Here is a 23076-nt window from a genome sequence, read left to right on the forward strand (position 1 = left end):
GAGAGAAATAAAAGAACTTAAAAATAAGTCAGAAGATACCCAGAATAACACAGATAGAGGCAAAAAGCCTGGAAAATGCAGAAGTGATGGTCAGAGTGCTACCCACAGACTAGCATCCGTTCTGGATTCTCAGAAAGCGCCTACAGAAAAAAGGGGCCAAAAGCAGTATAGTAAGAGAGAATGGCTGAAAATTTTCCAAAAGTGATGTAAGACATTGAGCTCCAGATTGAAATAAAATTAAGTGGACCTGGCAGGGAAGAGAGAAAAGGCTACTTTTTTAAAAGTCAAAGATGACTCAAAGATTTAGCTCCAGTGAAAGGGTGATGTAATTAACTGAGATAAGAAGCAGGGAGGGAGGAAAAGGTTTGTTGAGCTCAGAAGGAATCAAGTGTGAAATAGAAATAGTAGATTCCAATTTTTACTTTGAATTTAACACCCAGGCAGGGATAATAAATGTGTCATTATTTCTTAAACAAGTCCTACTTTTCTTGTTATGCTCATGTTCCAAAACTTTCATTGTTTAAAAAGGACCAGTCAAACTTTCTTTTTTTTTTTTTTTATTTTTATTAGTTGGAGGCTAATTACTTTACAGTATTGTAGTGGTTTTTGTCATACATTGACATGAATCAGCCATGGATTTACATGTATTCCCCATCGCGATCCCCCCTCCCACCTCCCTCTCTACAGTCAAACTTTCTTGTCTCAAGAATCTAGCACCTCAGGTCGCCTTCTCTTCTTGCTAGAATCCATAGTTTGCCTCTAAGAACTGACCTGCAAATGAATATTTGCAGCAAAATGTACAGTAAATTTCAAATCATTCAATACACTTGCCTGATGTTCCAATATAATTATTTGTTCATTGCAACCTTCACTAAACCCATCACAACAAAATAATGTGTTGTCTAGTTTTTAACACCATGACTTAGGACCCCATTTTTTTAAATACTGTAAGGACAAGTGACAGGTGCCCTAAAGGCTTTGATTTATCAAAGTAATTTATCAAATTTCTACATATGCTGCTGACTTCAAATGTTGGAGTAAGTACAACTTTGTGTCACAATCTGCAATACTGCTTTAAGGATTACCACGCGTTCTTAAAATAGCTATTGATGTCATTAACAGAAGAAAAAAGAAAACACTGGCTATCATAAATTTCTCTCTCTCTTTTTTTACTTAGAAAATGGCACGACTTTCACAATAAATCCTGTCAAGAGTGAAAATGAAACAGCATGCTTTCTTCTCAATCCAAAAAGATAAGTAATGTTTACTGAGCACTTTCTATGTGCCAGGAACTGTTCTAAGTTACATAGTTTCACTCGTTAAAGAGATTTAAATACATATAATAACATAAATGATATACCAATGACATAAATAATACTATTTGATAGACAGTCAGGCATTTTCCCCCCAAAAGTATTCTTTTTATAAAATACACTACAATTCTGCTGATACAGTTAGGGACCAGAATATATATATATATATTTATATATATATATATATATATGGGAGAAATTAGGGGGAAAAAAATCTTACAATAACAAACTACAAGTAAATCTACCATTTTTTCTACAATACTATCTTTTTCTTCTGATAGTAGAATTAAAATTTTCAAAAACAATAAAAAGGAAAATAATTTTATTTTCAAGCAACATTTTGCATGCCAACATTGTTTTCAAATATCATTAAATTTTAAAATATATTTAGAGAGTATCCATGTTATTGCCTTATGCAAAGGTAAGTTTTTCAACACTAACTATGGATCTGATTGTCCCAGATGTCTACGTTCTAGTATTTCATTGTTAAACTACTGCTATGTTATTGTGGTTTCCCTGAATATCATTCTGATTAAGATCATTAGGAATACTTCGATCATAATTTTGTATAATTGATCAAGCTTCCTAGTATCACCAGCCATAACGGCTAAAGACATACTTTTTTTTTTTAAATAGAGGACTCTTCTAAGAATTTTACCTAATAAAATTCATAAACCAACTTCTTAAATTACTAAATGCCTTAAAGATTTACAAGTAATTTGGGACATTATTTAACCACATTCTTGACATTATGACGGGTTTAAATTATATTTTTTAGGTCACACTACATAGTTTGTAGGATCCTACTTCCCTGACCAGGGATTGAACTAGGCCCCTGCAGTGGAATGGCAGAGTCCTAGCCACAGGATGCCAGGGAATTCCCCAAAGGGGTGAAATTTAGTTTACTTCTTATCAGCCATTCTGACCATCAGATTCCTGGAACTTTACTATTTTGCTTAGTTTTTCATTTTTCCTCTTCTTTTTTTTTAACCTATTTGAATCTCTCATATAGTCTGTGACTCTTGTTATTTAAAAAAATATATAAGAAAAGTATGAATTCATGTTATAAGCTTCCCTGGTGGCTCAGATGGTAAAGAATCTGCCTGCAATGCAGGAGACCTGGGTTTGATCCCTGGGTCGGGAAGGCCCCCCTGGAGAAGGAAATGGCAACCCACTCCAGTATTCTTGCCTGGAAAATCCCATGGGCGGAGTTGCATGGTAGGCTACAGTCCATGGGGTCATAAAGAGCTGGATACAACCAAGCAACTTTAACATTCTTATGAATCCACAGACTCACTTGGCTCTCAGATTACCTAGGACCCTAAGGAGCTTTGAATCCAGTCCCCCATATGATGTGTGAATGTTCTCTGTCACATCAACCCAAATGTTTTCCATCCTCCATGCCTGCCAAGATAGGGAATTATCCACATGACAACACCCTCCATTTACAGTTTTCATTATTAAAAATATCTCTTCTAACCTGAAGCAAAACCTTCTTCTCCCAAACTGACATGTGTTTTGGACTCCACCAATCTCAACACTTGGGAGTAGGAAATGGCAACCCACTCCAGTATTCTTCTCTGGAAATCCCATGAACAGAGGAGCCTGAAGGGCTGAAGTCCATGGGGTTGCAAAGAGTCGACAAGGCTGAGCACGCATGCATGCACGCAATCTCAGCACTGCCTTTGGCAGGACCACCCTGGGCAAGTCCATCTTTTGTTGCTTTCTTTTCCTCATTGTAAAATAGGGATAAGAAATGTATGTCATGGGGTGTGGAGATTAAATGAGAATGTAATAAAGCATCTGGCACAATACAGGGCCTTTGAAAGCAGTGGCCTTTATCAGGAATAGGAAACCCACCTCTACACGGCTACTCTCAGAAATGTAGTAGCAGCTATTTTTTTTCTCTCCTCCAGGCCAAATATCCCCATTTCCTTCCATTTTTCTTTGAAAAATGTCTCTTATTCTTCCAATCATTCCTTCCTGAATAGTTTTTTCTTTGAGAGAAGAATCAACTGCCAATCAAAAAACTTGTAGCCATACATTTTATGAACTGGGAGCAAGTTGTTTCCCGTTTCCCAACTGCTGAGTAAATCTCTCCCTGCTCCCCCACATGCAACGTCCCTAGAGTTAACCCCCTGGCAAGCCAGCCTGTGGAGCAGACAATGGGCATGGATGCTTTCTGGTTCTAAAGTGAGGAGGAGCCGGGAGCGCCCCTCAGACATTAGGATGCCTCTGGGAAGCTTTCCCCTTCATTCTGGTAGGATGTCAGCTCTTCCTCGTTGACGGTCACTCCGCTCTGTCCTCTCCATTCCTTCCTCTGGACTTCACACTTCTGGGTGGTGGCTCCATATGACATCTTCTTTCTGGGACTTGCAAAACTCTCGTGGTTGAGTTCTGTCTCCTCAGCTAATTCATCCTGGTCAATGATTCCACACCTCTCCTCAGAAAGGTTCTCGGGGTCTGCCCACTCCTGCTTCTCCCCAGAAGCAAAGACCCCATAGAAGAGGACGCCACTGTAGTGCACCAAGGCAGCTATGAGGAACACATTCTGCCACTCCTCACGGGTCTGAACAAGGAAACAGTACCAGTTAATATTTTAACCAAAAACAGAAATTAACAGTATCTTCTGGAGTCCCCCACTGGGACAAAGGCACTTAGTCATCCCGAAGCAATGCTGCGCTTCTTGGGAAGACATGTGGCAGATGCATGCCCAGGACCCAAATGGAATTTGAGTGTTTAAAAAAATCAAAGTTAAGACTACAGTGAATATGCATTTTTTTTAATTTAGAAAAATACTTTATAAAATAAACATCCTGTAAGATCCTTGCTGCACCATTTCACAGCTCTCCTGAATATACAAATGAGGTTAAATTAAATTTGCTTTAGGAACCCACCACTGTAAATATCAGAGGTCTCCTTCTTGCTTGCTTTGGATACATGACAATTTAAGTCACGAAAGTGCTCAGTTTGGACTGCCAGTAGCTTATGTATAATCATATTTTCTATGAAAATATATTGTATAAAAAATAATGGGAATTTGTGTTGAAAGAGTTAATAGCAGAATTAATAATCATGTAACTAATCCTATCATCTCATGAACAGAGAGATAATTTGGATCCTCTGCCTGTAAAATCACCAGGGCCCACCTTTCTTTTCTATCAAAAGTTAAGAAATGTTATCCCACACTTTCTTCTCTAAGAAACTGGGAAAATTTCTGAAGTTATATTTGTAATAGGCAATCCAACAACAAAGAAATAGTTGGGTAAAAATGCCATGGTATCAGACAATGTTTATTTGCAGAAGGCAGCATATCTAAAACCCTTTCAAAGACAGAGATGAAGAAACCATGTGGCCTGTGGCTGAATTCTGGATGGATCTGGGATCCTAATGTACTACCCACCTTAGTCTAAATACACAAACGTTCAGTAACGACCTGCTGCCACACCTGTGTAGGTTCTTAGGAAGGGTCATTAATGTCTTGTTTGTTTTCTTCATAATAAGGAAGTATAACTGCACTAATATTTTCATGCTGGAGCCTGCTAAGCAATAATTGGAAATGGCTATAAAGTCTAATTACTTGGAATTATAAAACAACCTTGGGCAATTTTTTTATCCTGAGTTAATTGCCTCAGTTTCTTTTTTGTCTTTAAACAATCTTTATGGTATTATCACTTCTTCTACACACATACACACACACACAGACACACCGCTTCTATTTCTCAGTTTAAGAAACATAGAACCAAACATCAGTGAGTCCTGCTGCCATCAATAAATGATAATTTTTTAAAAGAAGAAGAAAAATTAAAAAAAATAGAAGCTCAAGTGACTCAGCCAAGTCAAGGACATAGACATTCACACAGGCTGGGATCGGGCCTTGAGGCGTGGTGCAGTATTCCGGTCCTCTCATTGCGTAACCCACAGCCCCAAAGGAAACCGTTACCTTATGCTTGGTCATTGCGCCCACAATAAGGGGACAGACCATTCCAGAGAGGGTTCCCACTCCATTTGAGATTCCCATGAGAATGCTGGCATAGCGAGGGGCAATGTCCAAGTGGTTGACATTGAAACCTACAGTGAAGCCAAACATCTCAAAATCAGACTCAGGAGCAGAATTCCAAATACGTTTTGGAAAATATTTAGCTTTCCCCAACTCTCATCAACCTCTTTCCTCTCCTAACAGATGCGTTTACCAAAAGGGCTGGCTTGAGGATTGTCAGGCTGCGTCTGCTCATAGCAGAAAACCATGCTGTGATTGATCAGTAATGGCTACAGTGGGATCTTCATGGGGAGAACTATGGCACCTCTACCTCCAGGCTTGAAACCCCAAAATATCAGTGTTTGGGGCAGCACTGAAAAGCACAGCCCGGCTCAGGTGTATTCAGAGTGAGCGGTCACGCAGTCACGTTGTCGCTCTTTAGTCCCTGAGTCGTGCTCGGGTCTTTGGCAAGCCCTGGACTGTAGCCTTCCAGGCTCCTCTGACCATGGGATTTCCCAGGCAAGAATACAGGAGTGGGCTGCCACTTCCTTCTCCAGGGATCTTCTCTACCCTGCACTGTGGGCAGATTCTTTACCACTGAGCCACGAGGGAAGCCCACACAGTCACATACAGCATGATTAAAACTAAATCTTGCTTCATAATATCCTCCTTCCTAGCTCTCAGCTCACTCCCAAAAGGCCACCACAGGTGGGTCTGCCTTAGTACCACATGGCATATTATAAAGGGCTCTTTTTGGATAAGAAAGATTTATACAAACATTTGCAGGATCCTCTGTAATTTACAAAACACTTTCACATACATACTTGATTTGGAATTTGTAAATGTGGATTCGAATCTTATTGTTATCTCTTGAACTAGTCATCTTTAGGACTTTGTTTCCTCACCTCTATTTTGAGGGTCATATTACTCCTTAACTCATAAAGATGCTGTGAGATGAGGCTTAGGGGAAATATGTACACGAGAACTGTTAGCAAACAGCTGAGCTCTAGTAACTATCACGGTGCCGATATCAGCATTGCTTCTGCTGCTGCCACTGCGAAACACACCCGTCTCTCTGGGGTCTTTTATGACTAGGTAATGCTGCAAGGAGTGGTGAAATAAAGAATCACCAGTACCTCACTATTCTTCTGTTTTTCAGGAGAAAAGGATGAGTGGAATGAAGGAAGCGGGAAGGCAGGGGAAGGATAAGGCTTTGAAAGAGGAGGCATCGGGCACTGGGAACCAATTCTGCCAGTGTAGCCCAGGGTTGGATCCAGCCTTGGATCTGGCTGTTTAATTGAGATGCAAACCTGGACAAATGATTTAATCTTTCTGAACCTCAGTTTCTTCATCTATAAACTGGGATAATGATTCTTATAAAACTGTTGTAAGAATTAAGATAAATAATATATGTCAATTACATAGGTACAAAGAGGTGAAAGCCAACATCAGTTTCTTTACAGTACAACATCCATCTACCCTATTTACTTTCCTGAGCTGGCAAAGTGTCTGGCACATAGTAGGTACTCAATATATAGTTGTTTAATTAATTACCAACTTGAACTCTGAAATTACATTAGGGGGTTATAGGTTTTATTTGCTCATATTTTTATTTTCCCCTGTCTTGCTTTTTAATTCTCTATTTTGTGCAAAGAACTAAAAATAGAATTTAAAAAAATTCTTTTTCTAATCCAGCCTATTGGCTGCTTGTTTTATTTCCTACCTCTGTTCAGAGAGAATTTAAGAAAACCTTTCTGGAATAAACATACCTTCTCTTTTAGATCAAAGTGGCAGAAAATCAGAATATAAGACAGCTGCAAGATTAATTAATCTTACTGTTGATTTGAATGTGATAAACACTTTATTAGAAAAGAACCCAGAGATAAGAAGCAATTAATATGATTGGCGAGTATTATATTCTGACACAAAGCCTAGACATCTGCGTTCAGCTAAAGATAATATGAGAAAAGCCATTTAGGTTTCTAGCTACACAATCCTGGGGTTTGGGGGAGAAATCATTGAGAAACTGAGATACTAATAGATATATATATATATCTTTTTGAAGCAGATACACAAAGCAAGTTACACACAAGTTGAGAGAGTCTGTCTTCTCTACACAGGACATCTTCTAAAGCAGATATCACCCATTCTTTGTATCTTTCTAATCTCACCTGTCTCAGCTCTCCTATTTATAATCAGTTCCTAAACTGAGCAAGTCTACCTTGGCATCCCTGTTAACTCCTTATAAAGTTGATATATCCCAGATCCTAAGGAATCATCCTCCCCATGACCATAGTCCCTCCCATAGTCTCACTGTTGGATCAGATAAACCTTTATTCCAATCCTAATCACTTAATTTACTTGAGTAAGTTAAGTCACCTCTCCAAGCCTCAGTGTCCTCACTAATAAAATGAACATAGCAATACCCTTCTCATCAGGCTGCTACAGGGATTAAATGAGTTCATACCTTAAAAGGGACCAGCGGGGTTATAAATGCTGAAAAAAAAAATTTCTCTCCATCTGATTGTTGCTTAAGTTGGCAATCTGGGAACAATATGGGCCTGAATATTTCAATATCTCTGTGGACAGGATATGAATCTCTTTTGCATTACAGGGCTATCAAAAGAAGATGTCCCTTAACATCGTGCTGGGAACAATTCATGACTGCTCTATCCTTGCTACTCAAAGTGTGGACTACTGATCAGTGGCGTCAACTTCACTGGGGAGCCTGCTCGAAATACAGGATCTCAGGCTCCACTCTACACTGGTAAATCAGAATCAAAATTTTTGCAAGATCCTAAGGTGACTTGTATGCACCATTAAATTTTGAGAAGTACTGAGCTAGATTGAATAATAACTGAACAACCGTAGTGAATATTTTCTAATTGTTTTATGCATCTGGTACTGGGACTAAGATCTTCAAAAGCTTTATTTCCACTAGAATGTAGACTTTATAAGGACAGAAACTTTTCTTTTATTCACTGCAGTATCTTCTGCACCAAGAACAGTGTCTGACTCTTGGGAAGTATGAAGGAATGAAAGAATGACCTCAGTTCATTGCAATCTCCCAAGAGCCCTATGAAGTTGCCCTTATATCTCTCCAGTCTCTAGATAAGGAAACTGAGGCTGAGGATTTAAATAACTCAGCTTTTTTTTTTTTGCCTTCTGTAAATAGTAAGTACTAAAGAGGGGCCTTATACCCAGGTCTTTGCATCCCTAAACCCAAGTTGTTAGCTTCAGGCTACTTTAAGTGCAAACATTTTTTTCCAATTTAACTATTCATCATCTCTATTTATAGTTGACCCTTGAACAAAGTGGGTTGGAGCCGCATGGGTCTAGTTATAGGCAGATTTGTTTCTCAGTAGTAAATACTACAGTATTGCAGGAGATGCAGGAGACACAGGTTCAATCCCTGAGTCAGAAAGATCTCTAGGAGGAGGAAACAGCAACCCACTCCAGTATTCTTGTCTGGAAAATTCCATAGACAGGGGAGCTTGGCGGGGTACAGTTCACAGGGTCACAAAAAGTCAGATACGACTGAGCAGCTAAGCATGCAAGCACGCGTGCACAGGATCTGTGGTTGAATGAATCGTCAGATGCAAAATCGAGGATACAACAAAACCCAGGATGCAGAGGAATACTTTATACAGGAGGGCTTCCCTCATAGTCCAGTTGGTAAAGAATCCGCCCGCAATGCAGGAAACCCTGGTTTGATTCCTGGGTTGGGAAGTTCCACTGGAGAAGGGATGGGCCACCCACTCCAGTATCTTGGGCTTCCCTTGTGACTCAGCTGGTAAAGAATCCACCTGCAGTGCAAGAGACCCGGGTTCAATCCCTGGGTTGGGGAGATTCTCTGGAGAAGGGAAAGGTTACCCACTCCGGTAGAGTCAGATTTTTGACTATGCAGGGTGGGGGATCAGCACCCATATCTTCCACATTGTTCAAGGGTCAGCTGTATTTTGATAAGACCAAGGCCCTGTTTTAAGAGTAGTCTTGACCCAGAGGCTGGGTGCTCTTCCATTCTAGGACGCTATCACCGTGTTTGATCTTTAAGACAGCCCAGAGTCATGGGAAAGAGCTCAGGCGTGAAAACCAGGTAGGACTGCACCTAAATTCTTCCTTTGTCCCCAGTTGTGTAACAATAGGAAAGTCCTTCATTTTCCTGAGCTTTAAGTTATTGCTCAGTAAAATAATGGTAATATCATTTGCTTCACAATGTTGTCAGAGATGCAATACATGTCAAGTGTTCTGTTAAATGACAATTTTTGGTTTTACAATCTTTTTTATAGATAGGAAAAAAAAATCCTTAAGTTTTACTTTTTCACCCAGTTTTGCAGAGGGAACTTCTGAAGTCTGTAATATGCTAGCACTGTTACCTCTCATGCGGTAGCTGGTTTCTGCTCCTATAAAATGGGGAGATCGAAGGCCCTAGGGTAGCTGTTGGAATTGCAGGGATTAATACACAGAGTGGGCTGTGAACAGCCCCCTGCACAGAGTTTGTGCCTGATCAGTGTTAGCTCACATCATCATTACTATTCTTCTTAAGTCTTGCTGGCTTAGCAAGTCACATCACCTCTCTGGATCTGCATGTCCTTGTTTGGAAAATGAAAGCCATGGAGAAGACAGAAAACTAAAGAAAAATTCCACCCTTAAAACTTTCTGATTCTATGTGTGTGTATGCATGTGCTCAGTCATGTCCAGCTCTTCACGACCTCTTGGACTGTAGCCCACCAGGCTCCTCTGTCCTTGCAATTCTCCAGGCAAGAATACTGGAGTGGGTTGTCATTTCCTCCTCCAGATGACTTCCCCAACCCAGGGATTGAATCCACATTCCTGGCACCTTCTGCATTGGCAGACAGATTCTTTAGCACTAGTGCCACCTGGGAAGCCCTTCTGATTCTATAACTTTATGTCAAATGACTACATCATTTGATTGTGAGTTAATGTTAGCAGTTCTCCTGTAGGAAGTGAGAATCAAAAAAGTCACAAGAGCCTCTGTTAGGTCAGGTGGCCTGGTGCTAAAGTATGAAGGTGCCACTTTGCCCTGCAACACGCATTCTGCCCAGGCCCCAGAGAGGGCACCTGCCTGTTGTCATTCCCAAGATGAAGAAAGTAGTGATAATTCCAGCTTGGCTGGGCTCCTAAGCCCAGTTCTCAGTGATATTCAAAATCATCCCCACTAGATGAAAATCTCTAGCCAGTGGCCTTGATCCTCGGGAATGGCCTGGCTGCCAAAGGTAGATGCTTAATATCCTTTCCTTCCTTTCTCCCAAGTCTTGCTGAATCTATGGAAAAGATTTGGAAACCCAAAGGGCACTTTACCTGAAATAGCAAAACCACTAAATCCTACAGCAAGCACCAGAAAGGAGATAGCCATCCCTTTGGTATGGGAAAAGCCAACCACGAGGAGCAAGGTTGCCTCCATGCCAAAACCTGTGAACGGAAACAGCAGGGGAAAACGTCATTTCCAAGTCGGTCAGCCCAAGTTCGTGAATTTGTCAAAAAGAATCTATTTTCACAGACCCAAGCTTTTAGTGCACATATTCTGGCACAATATTTACAATCTTATAGAGATATTTCTTGACTACACGACTTTGCTAATATTACCCAGGTGTTCTGTGAGCTTTCCAACAATTTCCTGGTGTGCCTTGAACACTGAATAGTCCCAGGAGGTACAATGATGCCCATTGGATGAGGAATGTTTATTATCAGTTGTTCATGGGTAGTTCCCCCTGCCATTTCTAAGACCGTCAGTGATTCTCCATTGATTACACAAGTGATGGTCTCTCACAGAAAATGATTTTAAATAAAATAATATTATTGCCAAAAGTGATTAGAAAGCAGTAGTGAATATCTGAAACAAAAAGCAGAGCCTCACCACCTGTAAAGCATAAGGCAAAATTCCTCCTTTTCAGAAGTTTGCCAAGCTTTCAGGCCTCTTTATAGTGCCATGAGATATTTGCACACAAAATACAGTGGGACGGAAATACTTTTTGCTCCTTTCATTCAAAATAAGTGAATCCAGCACAATAAAAAAGGGTAAGGAAATGCTGAAGATCCTTCTCACCAACACACAAAAACACACACAAGTTCAGTTGATAGCAAGACAGAAAGATGATATAAGTACTGTTTCTAGGGACAGGAAGTACCCTTGGAGGTAGAAGACAGTGAAATGATGCTTCATCCTAGAGACTATCTGCTGATTCCAGACATCGCTACACGATTGTCCTTTGAGTTACCTCAAAGATAGCAGGCCCAAATCAAGTCTCTGTCCCCCATATTCACTCCAAAACAGACAAAAAACCACCACCACACTCTTTCTTCTTCTCTCAATTAATCTATCTGCCTGTGTTTAGAACCCAGACTTTATCAGACAGGCCTGCTGGATTCAGATTCCATCTCAAAATCACTAATGGTGTGATCTTGGACAAGCACTTCTCTTCGATTCCTCATTCCCCCCTGCCAAAAGCTATAATACAATCTTGGAGCATTGGAAGATTAAATGAAATTGGGTATATAAGGTGTTGAGCATGATCGCCGGCCATGGACATGACTCAACAAATGGTAATCAAATGTTCAAAGCAGAAATCTCAGAATCAACTTGGACTTCTTTCTCTTCTTCAGTTTTCAGATAAGAATCCATGACGTTGGCCTTAGAAATACCTGCTTTTCCTTCCCTGACCATTGTCTTAGTTGTGGACCCCACTACCTCTCACCTGGACAACTTCAAAAACCTCTTTATTGGTCTTCCCATCTCTTTTTCCTCTGATCCATTCTCTGGATGATTATTTTTCTAAACTACAAATCTGATCAGTTGCTCCTTTACTTAAAATGCTTGTCAGTGGTTCCACACTCTAAGTACAGAGTCTATAATAAACTCCTCCTGCTGCCCCAGTTTCAGTTTCTGTCTCTCTTACCCCCGGCTCACCAGCCGAAGCCCATGGGAAGGCCTCTACTGTTGCACATGTTTCTCCACCATTTCCTGATCACAGCACTGTTTTGTGCCCGTACCGTATTTCCACAAACTGTTCCTTCACCTGCAGTACTCTTCTGGTATCACTTCTCATTTCTGGAGAAATCTTACTATCCTTTGAAGTCCAGTTCAAATACTGCTTTACTTAGGAAGCTGACAACCCTGCCACTCACCATCAGAGAAGCTGACATCTCCTTCTTCTTACTCATTTCATAGAACTTTTCAGCATTGCCCTGTAGTTTTTCATTTGTGTTTCTGCCTTCCCCAACAAAACTCTGATATTACCCAGGGAAGGTACCATGGGTATAGTACAAAGCCTGGCAAGTATGTAGTGGGAACTTGATAATTAGTGCAAAGGAAAGAAAGGAAAATCAAGATTAAGTTGAAATACAAGCCAAGACACTTTTTTGTAAACCTTAATAAGTTGCTTACCTTTCTGAATCCATTCTTCAAAACTATTATAGAAACAGGGCAAGCATTAATGCTTGTTTTAGATGGTCATCTAAAGAGAATCAGTAAAATTATGGGCACAGAGGTGCTTTTTAAACTGTGAGCTTCACAGACTCACTGATGCAGAGAATAAATTAGTGGGATGTGGGGGGATGCCACATGGGGTGCCAGTGGGGGATGCCAGTGGGGGGATGGAGAGAGGGAGGGGCAATATAGCGGTGGGGAGTGGGAGGTTCAAACTACTGGGTGTAAGACAGGCTCAAGGATGCATTGTAGAACATGAAGAATATAGCCACCGTTTTGTAACAGTTCTAAATGGAACAAAAGCTTCAAAAATTGTATTTATTTATAAGTTTTTAAATTTTAATTAACCAATATTTTTTTTAAACTGTGGACTTTATGTCATTACTGGTCATCCATGTCCCATTACCTCATGGCAAATAGATGGGGAAACAATGGAAACAGTGACAGATTTTATTTCCTAAGGCTCCAAAATCACTGCATATGGTAACTGCAGCCATGGAATTTTGCTCCTTGGAAGAAAAGCTATGACAAACCTAGACAGCATATTAAAAAGCAGAGACATTTCTTTGCTGACAAACGACTGTCTAGCATAAGCTATGATTTTTCCAGTAGTCATGTATGGATGTGAAAGTTGGATCATAAAGAAAGCTAAGTACCAAAGAACTGTTGCTGTTGCTTTTGAACTGTGATGCCGGAGTCCCTTGGACGGCAAGATCAAGTCACTCAACCCTAAAGGAAATCAGTCCTGAATATTCATTGGAAGGACTGACGCTGAAGCTGAAGCTCCAATACTCTGGCCACCTGATGCGAAGAACTCACTCCTTCGAAAAGACCCTGATGCTGGGAACGATTGAGGACAGGAGGAGAAGGGGACAACAGAGGATGAGATGGTTGGATGGCATCACGGACTCAATGGACATGAGTTTGAGCAAGCTCCAGGAGTTGGTGATGGACAGGGAGGCCTGGCGTGCTGCGGTCCACGGGGTCGCAGAGTCGGACATGACTGAGCGACTGAAAGGAACCGTGCATCCGTGCTCAATCGCTTTAGTCATGTCCGACTCTTTGCAACCCCGTGGACTGCAGCCCTCCTTTGTCCATGGGGTTATCCCAGCAGGAATACTAGAGTGGGTTGCCACTTCTTCCTCCAGGGGATCTTCCTGACCCAGGGATCAAACCTATGTCTTTAGCATCTCCTGCACTGGCAGGTTATTTTTCCCTATATATAATTTAAATTGTTGAAACAAAATTAATAACAAGTAATAATGGTATAAGGGCTTCCCAGGTGGCTCAGTGGTAAAGAATCAGCCTGCTGATGCAGGGGAAGTGGGTTCAATCCTTGAGTCAGGAAGATCCCCTGGAGAAGGAAATGGCAACCCACTCCAGTATTCTTGCCTGGAAGATTCCATGGACAGAGGAGCCTGGCAGCCTATAGTCTAGGGAGTAGCAAAGAGTTGGACATGACTGAGCACACACACACACACATAACATTGTATACTAACTATTTGTGTTTTGGAACTGGCCTGTCTTACACAACAAGGCACATGGTTCCAACTTCCCTTAACACTATCAAAAAAAATGGAACCAGAAAGTTAATTCCCCCCAAATAATTAGAATAAAGATACTGTATGAAGAAAACCTATAAATGATACATTGATGCATCAATAAGAAAAAAGATTTTTGCCAAATAGTAGACTTTCAAAGAAAGAAAAATCATTTAAGAGCATAAGTGACTCCCATCTACTGTGAAAACGCTAGGACTGTATGTTTCAGGAGCTGAATGATAAAATTTAAACTTTATGGGTGATCAAGAGATCCTGGGAAGTGAAACTATGCCAAGAGAAACAGAACTAGAACTGAAAGGTCTGAGAAATTTTTTCATTTCGTATTAAAACAACCTGAAGTTCACATAGGCAACCAATTCAGCCAGACAAGGATCTTTTTGCCTCAGTCACACTTTCCATCTTCTACGTCGTTCAGACACTCAGTCATGTCCGATTCTTTGAGACCCCATGACCAGCAGCACGCCAGGCTTCCCTGTCATATCTTTTTAAAAAATATCTCTTTTTGGGCCACATGACCAAAAAAGCACCCCACATCTTAGTGCACCAACCAGGGATTAAACCCAGGGCCTTGTCAGTGAGAGCACAGAATTCTAACCACTGGAGTGCCAAGGAGTTCCCAGACTGTCCTATCTCAGGTTGCACAAGTACAGGCTCAGTGACCTCTAGGCAGGGGCGTGACGGACACTCAAGTATCAACTAGGGGGTGGACTTAAGGGCCTTCTCAGTGCTTAGACCTAACCTCAAAAATATGGTCTGCAATTCAGTTTCATCTCATTCTATAGAAGCTGCTTAAGCCACCTATGAAATCCACAGTACCTCCGCAGTTCATGATTTTTCTGACAGCAGTTGTGGTCAAAATTTTTCTGCTTCTTAAATAATCAGCCAGTTGTCCTCCAATAGGCACAATGATCGTCATAACCATGTGTGGGACTGCTGACAAGAGACCCACCTGGAATGAAAAGAAACAGTGAGCTGTTTTTAGCTACTTCTGAGAGATGTACTTCTTTAACACCCTCACCATCTCCACTGAACCCCTCACCCTCACCACCAAATTTAATCATCTAATTATACGGGACCAAGACAGGCCTGAATTTTGTAATGAATAAACAATGAATGAGTGAACAACTTTAAGAATAGACCTACTCGTCTCCTCTACCAGATAGGAAGCTCCTTGAGATGGGTAGGTCTGGTCTTAAAATTGTTCACAGAGGCCCCAGTACCCAGTGGGTATTTAACTACTTGGCACATGGCAGTTAGACTCTTGGCATAGAGTGAGTACCCCCTGATGGCCGCCACTACTGGCTGGGCTAGTTCTTCCATAGCCACAGATATCTACCTCTGCTAGGCCTCCGTTCTTTATCCTGTGGGAAGGAGACTTAATACTTTTAGGATGACAGCTTATGTTTTACCATCCACATTCTTCATACCTGAAACACAGGCAACCTAATAGCAATGGTTGGGGACATTGAAAAAGGTTCTTTCTAAACCATAAAGTACTGGTCATTAGTGCTATGACTGTGATCTGCAAAATGAGCTTTAAGGTTCTTACTGCTCCTCCCTGAATAATTTATAGGAAAAAAAAAACACAACCTTGCACCCTTAAATCTTTTGATCCTTGCCTAATATGCAGTTCTTGAGTCAGCTTCAGAAACACTTTGAGAATGGGAAGAACATAAATCTTTAAAAGCAGCTTAATACAGCTCTGATCCTTACTAAGAAGAAATTAAATAGCTGTGTTTATTGCACGTAGAATGCATAACTTGTCTGACCTCCAGGGTATTAGGTGTCACAGAACTGTTAGGAATTTTGATAAGTAATGTAATTATTTTATCAAGCAAAGATTTTTGCAGTAGAAGCAAGAGATTTAAAGTTCAAGAATCTGTATGTTTACCTTACTTATTGCAAATCCAAAGACCTCTTCAAAGTAAGCAGGCTGACTTATTAACAGCAAATAAAATGTCCAGCTTCTGCAAAAATTGGCCACAATGATTGCATACACTGGCAATGACGTGAAAAATCTTTTCCATGGTGTATTAAATTTCTAGAAAGTGGAAATACCGTGAGATTTGTAGTGAATATACTGAAAAATTATTTTTCTTATGAGGCTAACACAATCATTGAAAGAAATACTCATAAAAAGAGGCAAGTCTTCGTCTCTCCTCTCTACTTACACTGAGACTAACCAAGTTGGCTCCTTCGCCTATGCTTGCCTCTATATAGGTCCTCTCCTCCTGGGATATTGTTGGGTGAGCTGCTGGACACTCATAGGCCTGCAACAGCCAAAACATGTACCAAATAATCCCCAAAATACCTGCAGTCGGAAAACAAAAGGCTTGATGATATCATCTCATTTTCTTCCATCTCTAAATTTGTCAAATTTCAAAGTATTCTCAAATGGCACTATATTCAGCTAGTAGAAAGCATTTGGTTGATTTTTTTTCCTGGCATTATGTTATTAACTGGTATTTAAAGAAAGATTATGCTCTGCTCATTAGGAAATTCAACTTTTATATACACATTAAATGAATCATCATTAGACAAGTATTCCATTTATGTGATAAACTTGTCTTAGTAATCCCTATTTTCATACAGTAAACTCTTAAGCCAACCCCATTAGATAGTCAAAGGCCATATCCATCAATTACCCATGTGTGTGTGTGTGTGTGTGTTCAGTCACTTAAGTCCTGTCCAACTCTTTGTGACCCTATGGATTGTAGCCCACCAGGCTCTTCTGTCCATGGGGTTCTCCAGGCAAGAATATTGAAGTGGGTTGCCATTCCCTCCTCCAGGGGATCTTCCCGACCCAGGGATCAGACCTGCATTTCCTGCATCTCCTGCATTGGCAGGGGATTCTTTACCACCGAGCCACCTGGGAAGCCCAGTTATTCATGGGAACTCATGAAATCAAATCACTCACCATAAATATAAAAGACAGAGGCCCATCCAATGTACTGGACCAACACCCCGGCCAGCGGCATGGCGATCACTGCTCCTGCATAGGAACCTAGGACAAAAAAAGTGGAAGGAAACTCACCAGTCACCAGGCAAGCCCATCCAACCATCAGAGTTCAGCAGTCAACCTGAAGACTGCAATCTTCAGGGTGCTCAGTGTGAAGCAGTCACACCGAGTGCGAGTGAGGATGCCTCTGTGCAGCGGAGCTGGCCCACTCCCACCGTGCCTAAAAATAGGCCTCCAGGAGAGAAAGGTCTCCAGGATACCCTTTAACTTCATCCGGACCCCATGGAAGGGTTAGACAGAGATGGCTCAGGCACCTTGATTTGGAATAACAAGAAAATGGAATGAAAACAATAAGAAAAATGTGACAACTCTGAAAAATTCAGTCAGGCACAATATTGGGTGCTGAAGACAGAAAGTGAAGGCACAGGGACTGCCCTAGTGGTCCAGTGGTTAAGACTCCGTGCTTCCATTGCAGGGGGCATGGGTTCAATCCCGAATCAGGAAACTAACATCCCACATCAGCCAATAAGTAAATCAATAGCCAGACCATTAAAAAGAAAGAAAGAAAGTGAAGGCATTTATGTAAGTATCTCTCAGGGTTCACAATTCAGAAGGATATCACCTAGGTCTTTATTTTAAAAAAAATTTTTTTTCTCTCAGTTTTATTGAGATATAATTATATTGATATATAATTCACCTAGGCCTTTAAATGAGGAACTTCAAACTATGAAAGAATTATGCTTTTTAGCATCTCAATTTTTTTTTTTAATACCAGAAAACTGTTAAATTTCAGGATGGCAGGATGACCAGGATAGCTACTGCCTTCATCCGCCTCCTAAATGGGTACATTTTTAGTTTCTTACTTTGAAATACCTAACCTTGTAAATACTTACCTGTGTGTGGATGTTTATCTTGTCTAGACAAGATAACAAGGGCTAGAGGCAGTGACCTCACCTCCACTATCTCCGGAAGCTCTATGATATCTGGTGGAGAGACATGAGCGCTGCAAACTCCCAATAAATATTAACTGAATCAAAAAAATTACTATATGAAATTCCCTCTGGGTATGAGTGGAAAGAATTCTTGCTTCAGCACAAGTGAGCAGCAAAAAGAAATGCTGTATCCCATAAACCAGTGCTAAGGAAGATCTTCAGGAAACAGGAACTTGAAGAGCTTCCAGACAAAGAAATTAAATCCCATGTTTCCAAGTTGGGCCCAGCTGGCCTGACCTGGAATCCTGGATCTGAACATCAGGACCCCTGAGGAAGTCTTTCAATTCCTCCAAGTCATTTTCTTCAGATGGAAGTGAAATCTCTGTCTTACCAGGTTGTTTTGAGGAGCAAATAACTTATTACATGAAGGTGCTCTAATTAAGTGTAACATAGATGCCAACTAGCACAGTGGTTATCACATCTGCTTTACACACAGAAGGTCCTGGCCTCGAGTCCCAATGGAGCCAAGCCAAGAGGGCTGCTTTTTAGAGCTTCCCAGGTGGCGCTAGTAGAAAAGAATCTGCCTGCAATATGAGAGACCTGGGTTTGATCCCTGGGTCAGGAAGATCCCCTGGAGAAAGGAATGGCACCCCACTCCAGTATTCTTGCCTGGAGAATTCCATGGACAGAGGAGCCTGGTGGGCTACAGTCCACGGGGTTGCAGAGTCAGACACGACTGAGGGACTAGCACTTGCACTTTCAAACATCAACCATTTATGCTGCTACTGTGAACAGAAAGAAAGAGCACTTCTAATTTTTTAACCTCAGACTTCCTCAGACCGATAAGGCAGAGGTTCCAGGACACATCATCTCTAAAGAAAAGCTACAGACCTGATTCCTCTGTGAGTGTGGAGAAGGTGGTCTCCTTTCCCGGAGCAAATACCCTGGGAGTGGGAGGTGGGAGCTCAAGTTTAGATGATGCAAACGGGGAGGGTCAGGGGATAACCATCTATTAATATAAGGTTCATTGAGTGCTTTCTGTGTGATTTCTAGTATTGTGCCGAGGACTCTGGATTCCTGGTTTTATTTAACCTTTTTTTTTCAACCTGGTAACATTGGTACTGGTGTCATCCCCATTTTACAAGAATGCTTGGGATGGGAGGTAAATTTCCTGAGGTCACATGGGTGTGAGTGACCAGAATCCAGGTCTGCAGGAATCCAAAGCCTTTAACCTTAACTGTGTAATAATTCAGTCCTGCTTCTTCCATTCAACAATAGCCAATAATTCCTCATAGCAAGAAGCATTCTTCCACTGAGGAAATTTTACAGCCTGAAATTATCCTTTCCTGTCTTTTAGACAACTCTTTCTCATCCTTCCAAACGTGGCTGAATGTGATCTCCTATCACACCCACAGGTCCTGAGCACACCCCAGCAGGGCTCTCCACCCATATTGCCCTAACCGCACCTTGACCCCTCTGTGTGGGCACCACGCAGGAAGAGGAGGGTGCTTACTGAATGGCATCGGCAGAGAGGAGTAGCTGACCTGGGATGAGAGAGTACCCAGTGCTGTCCTCACTTTTCATGAGAGTTTATGTCTTTTTTGCCCCTCCTTGAGCATCAGTCTCCTCTACTATATAACAATGGAGTTAGAAAAAGAATTCAGATTTGTGGCTATCAGAGGCAGGGGTGGGTAGAGGGGAAATCACATGAAGGCAATCAAAAAGTACAAATTGACAGGTATAAGTAAGTACCAGGGGTGTATCAGACAACATAATAAAGATAACTAACACTGATATATGTTGTAAATGAAAATTGGTAAGACAGTAAATCCTAAGAGTTCTCATCACAAGGAAAAAGACTTTTTGCCTGTTTCTTTGATGTTGTATCTGTGTGCGATGATGACATTCACTAAACCTATTGTGACAAATATTTCATGATGTATGTAAGTCAAATCATTACATTGAACACCTGAACTGTAAACAGTGCTGTACATCTCTTCCATCTCAATAAAACTAGGGGCAAACAAAACCAAAAAGCTATGTCTTTGAATAAAGCCAGTTTTATTTCTTAAAAAATCAAAATTAATTAAAAAAATAAAACAATGAATGTGACTAGATGTTTTCTAAAGACTCTTCCAACTGCAATATTTTTTAAGTGTAAGAATCATTTATCCCCAAGCCTGGGTTTACTTCTAATGACATTTTTGCTGTGCTCTTCTTTGAAACCAAGGCCACACCTTAGCTGGGAAATACAATAAAGCCTGTGACCTTGATCAGGTAACTTTCCTTGAGAGTCAAGTCATTTCTTAAACTAGCCATTTTAGGGCTATAAAAACACGAAGAATGGGGAGTGCCTGCTGGTTGTTCTTGTTTGCTGGCAAATCAAAATAAAAGGCCTTATAAGTAAATTTTCTGAAGAAAATAGGTCAAGGTCAGCTGGGGCAGAATCTTACATTCTTCTAGAGTTGGTATAAGATCATTAGGGGAGGTGGAGTTGATCTTGAACTGCAAGTAAAAGGACAAAAATGGTTCCTAAGGATGGGGGAGACTGAAGATGTAAAGGCATCTCAGCTGTGTGTGCATTTCTAAATGAGACACAAAATAGGCACGTGGGTGAATGTTTCACACCAAATTCCCTGGGATCCTTTATTACTACTGCTGCTGCTGCTAACACTACTACTGGTTGTGCAGGTAAAGAAGAGAAAGTGAAAGTGTCAGTCACCCAACTGTGTTCAACTCTTTGTGACCCACCACGCTCCTCTGTCCATGGAATTCTCCAGGCAAGAATACTGGAGTGGGTTGCCATTTCCTTCTCCAGGGGATTTTCCCGACCCAGGGATCGAACACAGGTCCCTGCATTGCAGGCAGATTCTTTAATGTCTGAGCTACCAGGGAAGCCCCAAAGAAGAAGAGGGAAAAATAAATAAATTTATTTAGAGAAGTAAAGCTTCCTCCTTAGCCAAAATGTACAGGTTAGCTTGTGTTAGGAAAGATATGCTAGCTTGAAAATCTAAGCAGACCTAAATTCGATCCTAATTCTGTGTGGGCCCATTGCTAACTTTTGTGGCCTAAGTCACTTTTGTCTTCTTGGGCCTCTTCCCCCATTAAAAAAAATATTTGAAAATATTGGTGGCAGCACATGCTATTCTTGTTCAAATGTTGATGGGTACCTAGTAGAGTCTTCTGAACACTGATTACTCTCAGAGATTCATAGAGGGGCCAGTCCCAAAGGCATGGCTTGAAATGAGGCAACCTTAGCAAGGTGAAATTTGGAGACTCAGGAGTTAAAGTCACATCAGTACTTAAGGGCTATTAATTTGCTTTGGGGTAAAATGGATGATGTCCTCTTCATTTTTTTTCCTGGAAGATAATAGCAAAAGTTGATTAAATGGTCTTTGTGACAAATCACTGCAGATGGTGACTTCAGCCATGAAACTAAAAGACGCTTGCTCCTTGGAAGAAAAGCTATGACCAACCTGTGAAAAAGTGAAAAGTCTCTCAGTCGTGTCTGACTCTTTGCAACCCCATGGACTGGGGCCTACCAGGCTCCTCCGTCCATAGAATTTTCCAGGCAAAAGTACTAGAGTGGGTTGCCATTTCCTTCTCCAGGAGATCTTCCCATCCCAGGGATTGAACCCAGCTCTCCCGCATTGTAGGCTTTACTGCTTTACCATCTGAGCCACGAGGGAAGTCTCATGACCAACCTAGACAGCATATTAAAAGGCAGAGACATTACTTTACCAACAAAGGTCTGTCTAGTCAAAGCTATGGTTTTTCCAGTAGTCATGTATGGATGTGAGAGGTGGACTATAAGGAAAGCTAAGCACTGAAATATTGATGCTTTTGAACTGTGGTGCTGGAGAAGACTCTTGAGAGTCCCTTGGACTGCAAGGAGATCCAACCAGGCCATCCTGAAGATCAGTCCTGAATATTTGTTGGAAGGACTGATGCTGAAGCTGAAACTCCAATACTTTGGCCACCTGATGCAAAGAACTGACTCATTTGAAAAGACCCTGATGCTGGGAAAGATTGAAGTCAGGAGGAAAAGGGGATGACAGAGGATGAGATGGTTGGATGGCATCACCGATGTGATGGACATGAGTTTGAGTAGGCTCTGGATGTTGGTGATGGGAGGACATGGACAGGGAGGCCTGGTGTGCTGCAGTCCATGGGGTTGCAAAGAATCGGACACGACTGAGCGACTGAACTGAACTGAACTGAACTGATGATAGTGTGTACAAAGTAGTGTGTGGTGAGGAAAGCTCTGAATCAAGAATCCAACATTCTAGCTCCTGCTCCATTCTTTGGTAGCAATGTGATCTTGAGCAAGTCACTGGACTTCTGCTTTAGTTCAATGAAATGAGATTTAAAATTTTAGTTTTAATTTCTCCATTTGTAAAAAGAAGAGGACTGGGGCCTTGACTATTCTACATCTTCTACTTTCAACTTTGGGAAATATTTGTTGGCTAATTCTACAACTACTTCCAATGACTTTTTTCTTACTTTTCTCTATTAAAGATGTTAGAAAAGCTAGGCACTGGCTTTCCCAGCTTTCTCTGCAGTTAGTAAAGCCTATGAAACAGTTAGGACCAAGCAGATAAAAATGGAAGCCTGCTAGGGGAATTGGGAAGGCTTTTTCTTTCCTGATGAAAGGAATAGAGTTGGTTAGGACATCCATCCCCTCTTCTTTCTGCCTTTAAGTGGACTTAATGCCTGGAATTGTGGCAGCCATTTTGCAAACATGAGGAATACGCATGAATGCAAAAAGTTATCACTCTCAGGATAGTGGAGTAGAAAGTCAGAACAGGCACAGGCCCTGGATAGATTACAGACCAGCAGAATCAACACTAGCAACCAACCATTCACCTTTGGACTTTTGTTATG

The 23076-nt window shown here is 41.2% G+C and overlaps 1 protein-coding gene across 1 annotated transcript in view; it reads right to left on the minus strand.

Moving 5' to 3' along the window:
• Positions 1-1620: 1620 nt before the first annotated feature.
• SLC17A8 (solute carrier family 17 member 8) overlaps positions 1621-23076 on the minus strand; it is a 45208-nt gene continuing 23752 nt past the window's right edge. The window contains exons 6-12 of the mRNA XM_020903646.2: positions 17219-17305; positions 16473-16612; positions 16193-16342; positions 15118-15250; positions 10615-10725; positions 5257-5384; positions 1621-3882 (exon numbers count right to left, since the gene is read on the minus strand). Coding sequence (XP_020759305.2) covers positions 3538-3882; positions 5257-5384; positions 10615-10725; positions 15118-15250; positions 16193-16342; positions 16473-16612; positions 17219-17305 — 1094 coding nt within the window. The 3' untranslated portion in view covers positions 1621-3537. The remainder of the gene's footprint in view (positions 3883-5256; positions 5385-10614; positions 10726-15117; positions 15251-16192; positions 16343-16472; positions 16613-17218; positions 17306-23076) is intronic.

The sequence above is a fragment of the Odocoileus virginianus genome, chromosome 23 (assembly GCF_023699985.2).
Source record: "Odocoileus virginianus isolate 20LAN1187 ecotype Illinois chromosome 23, Ovbor_1.2, whole genome shotgun sequence".
Lineage (NCBI taxonomy): Eukaryota > Metazoa > Chordata > Mammalia > Artiodactyla > Cervidae > Odocoileus > Odocoileus virginianus.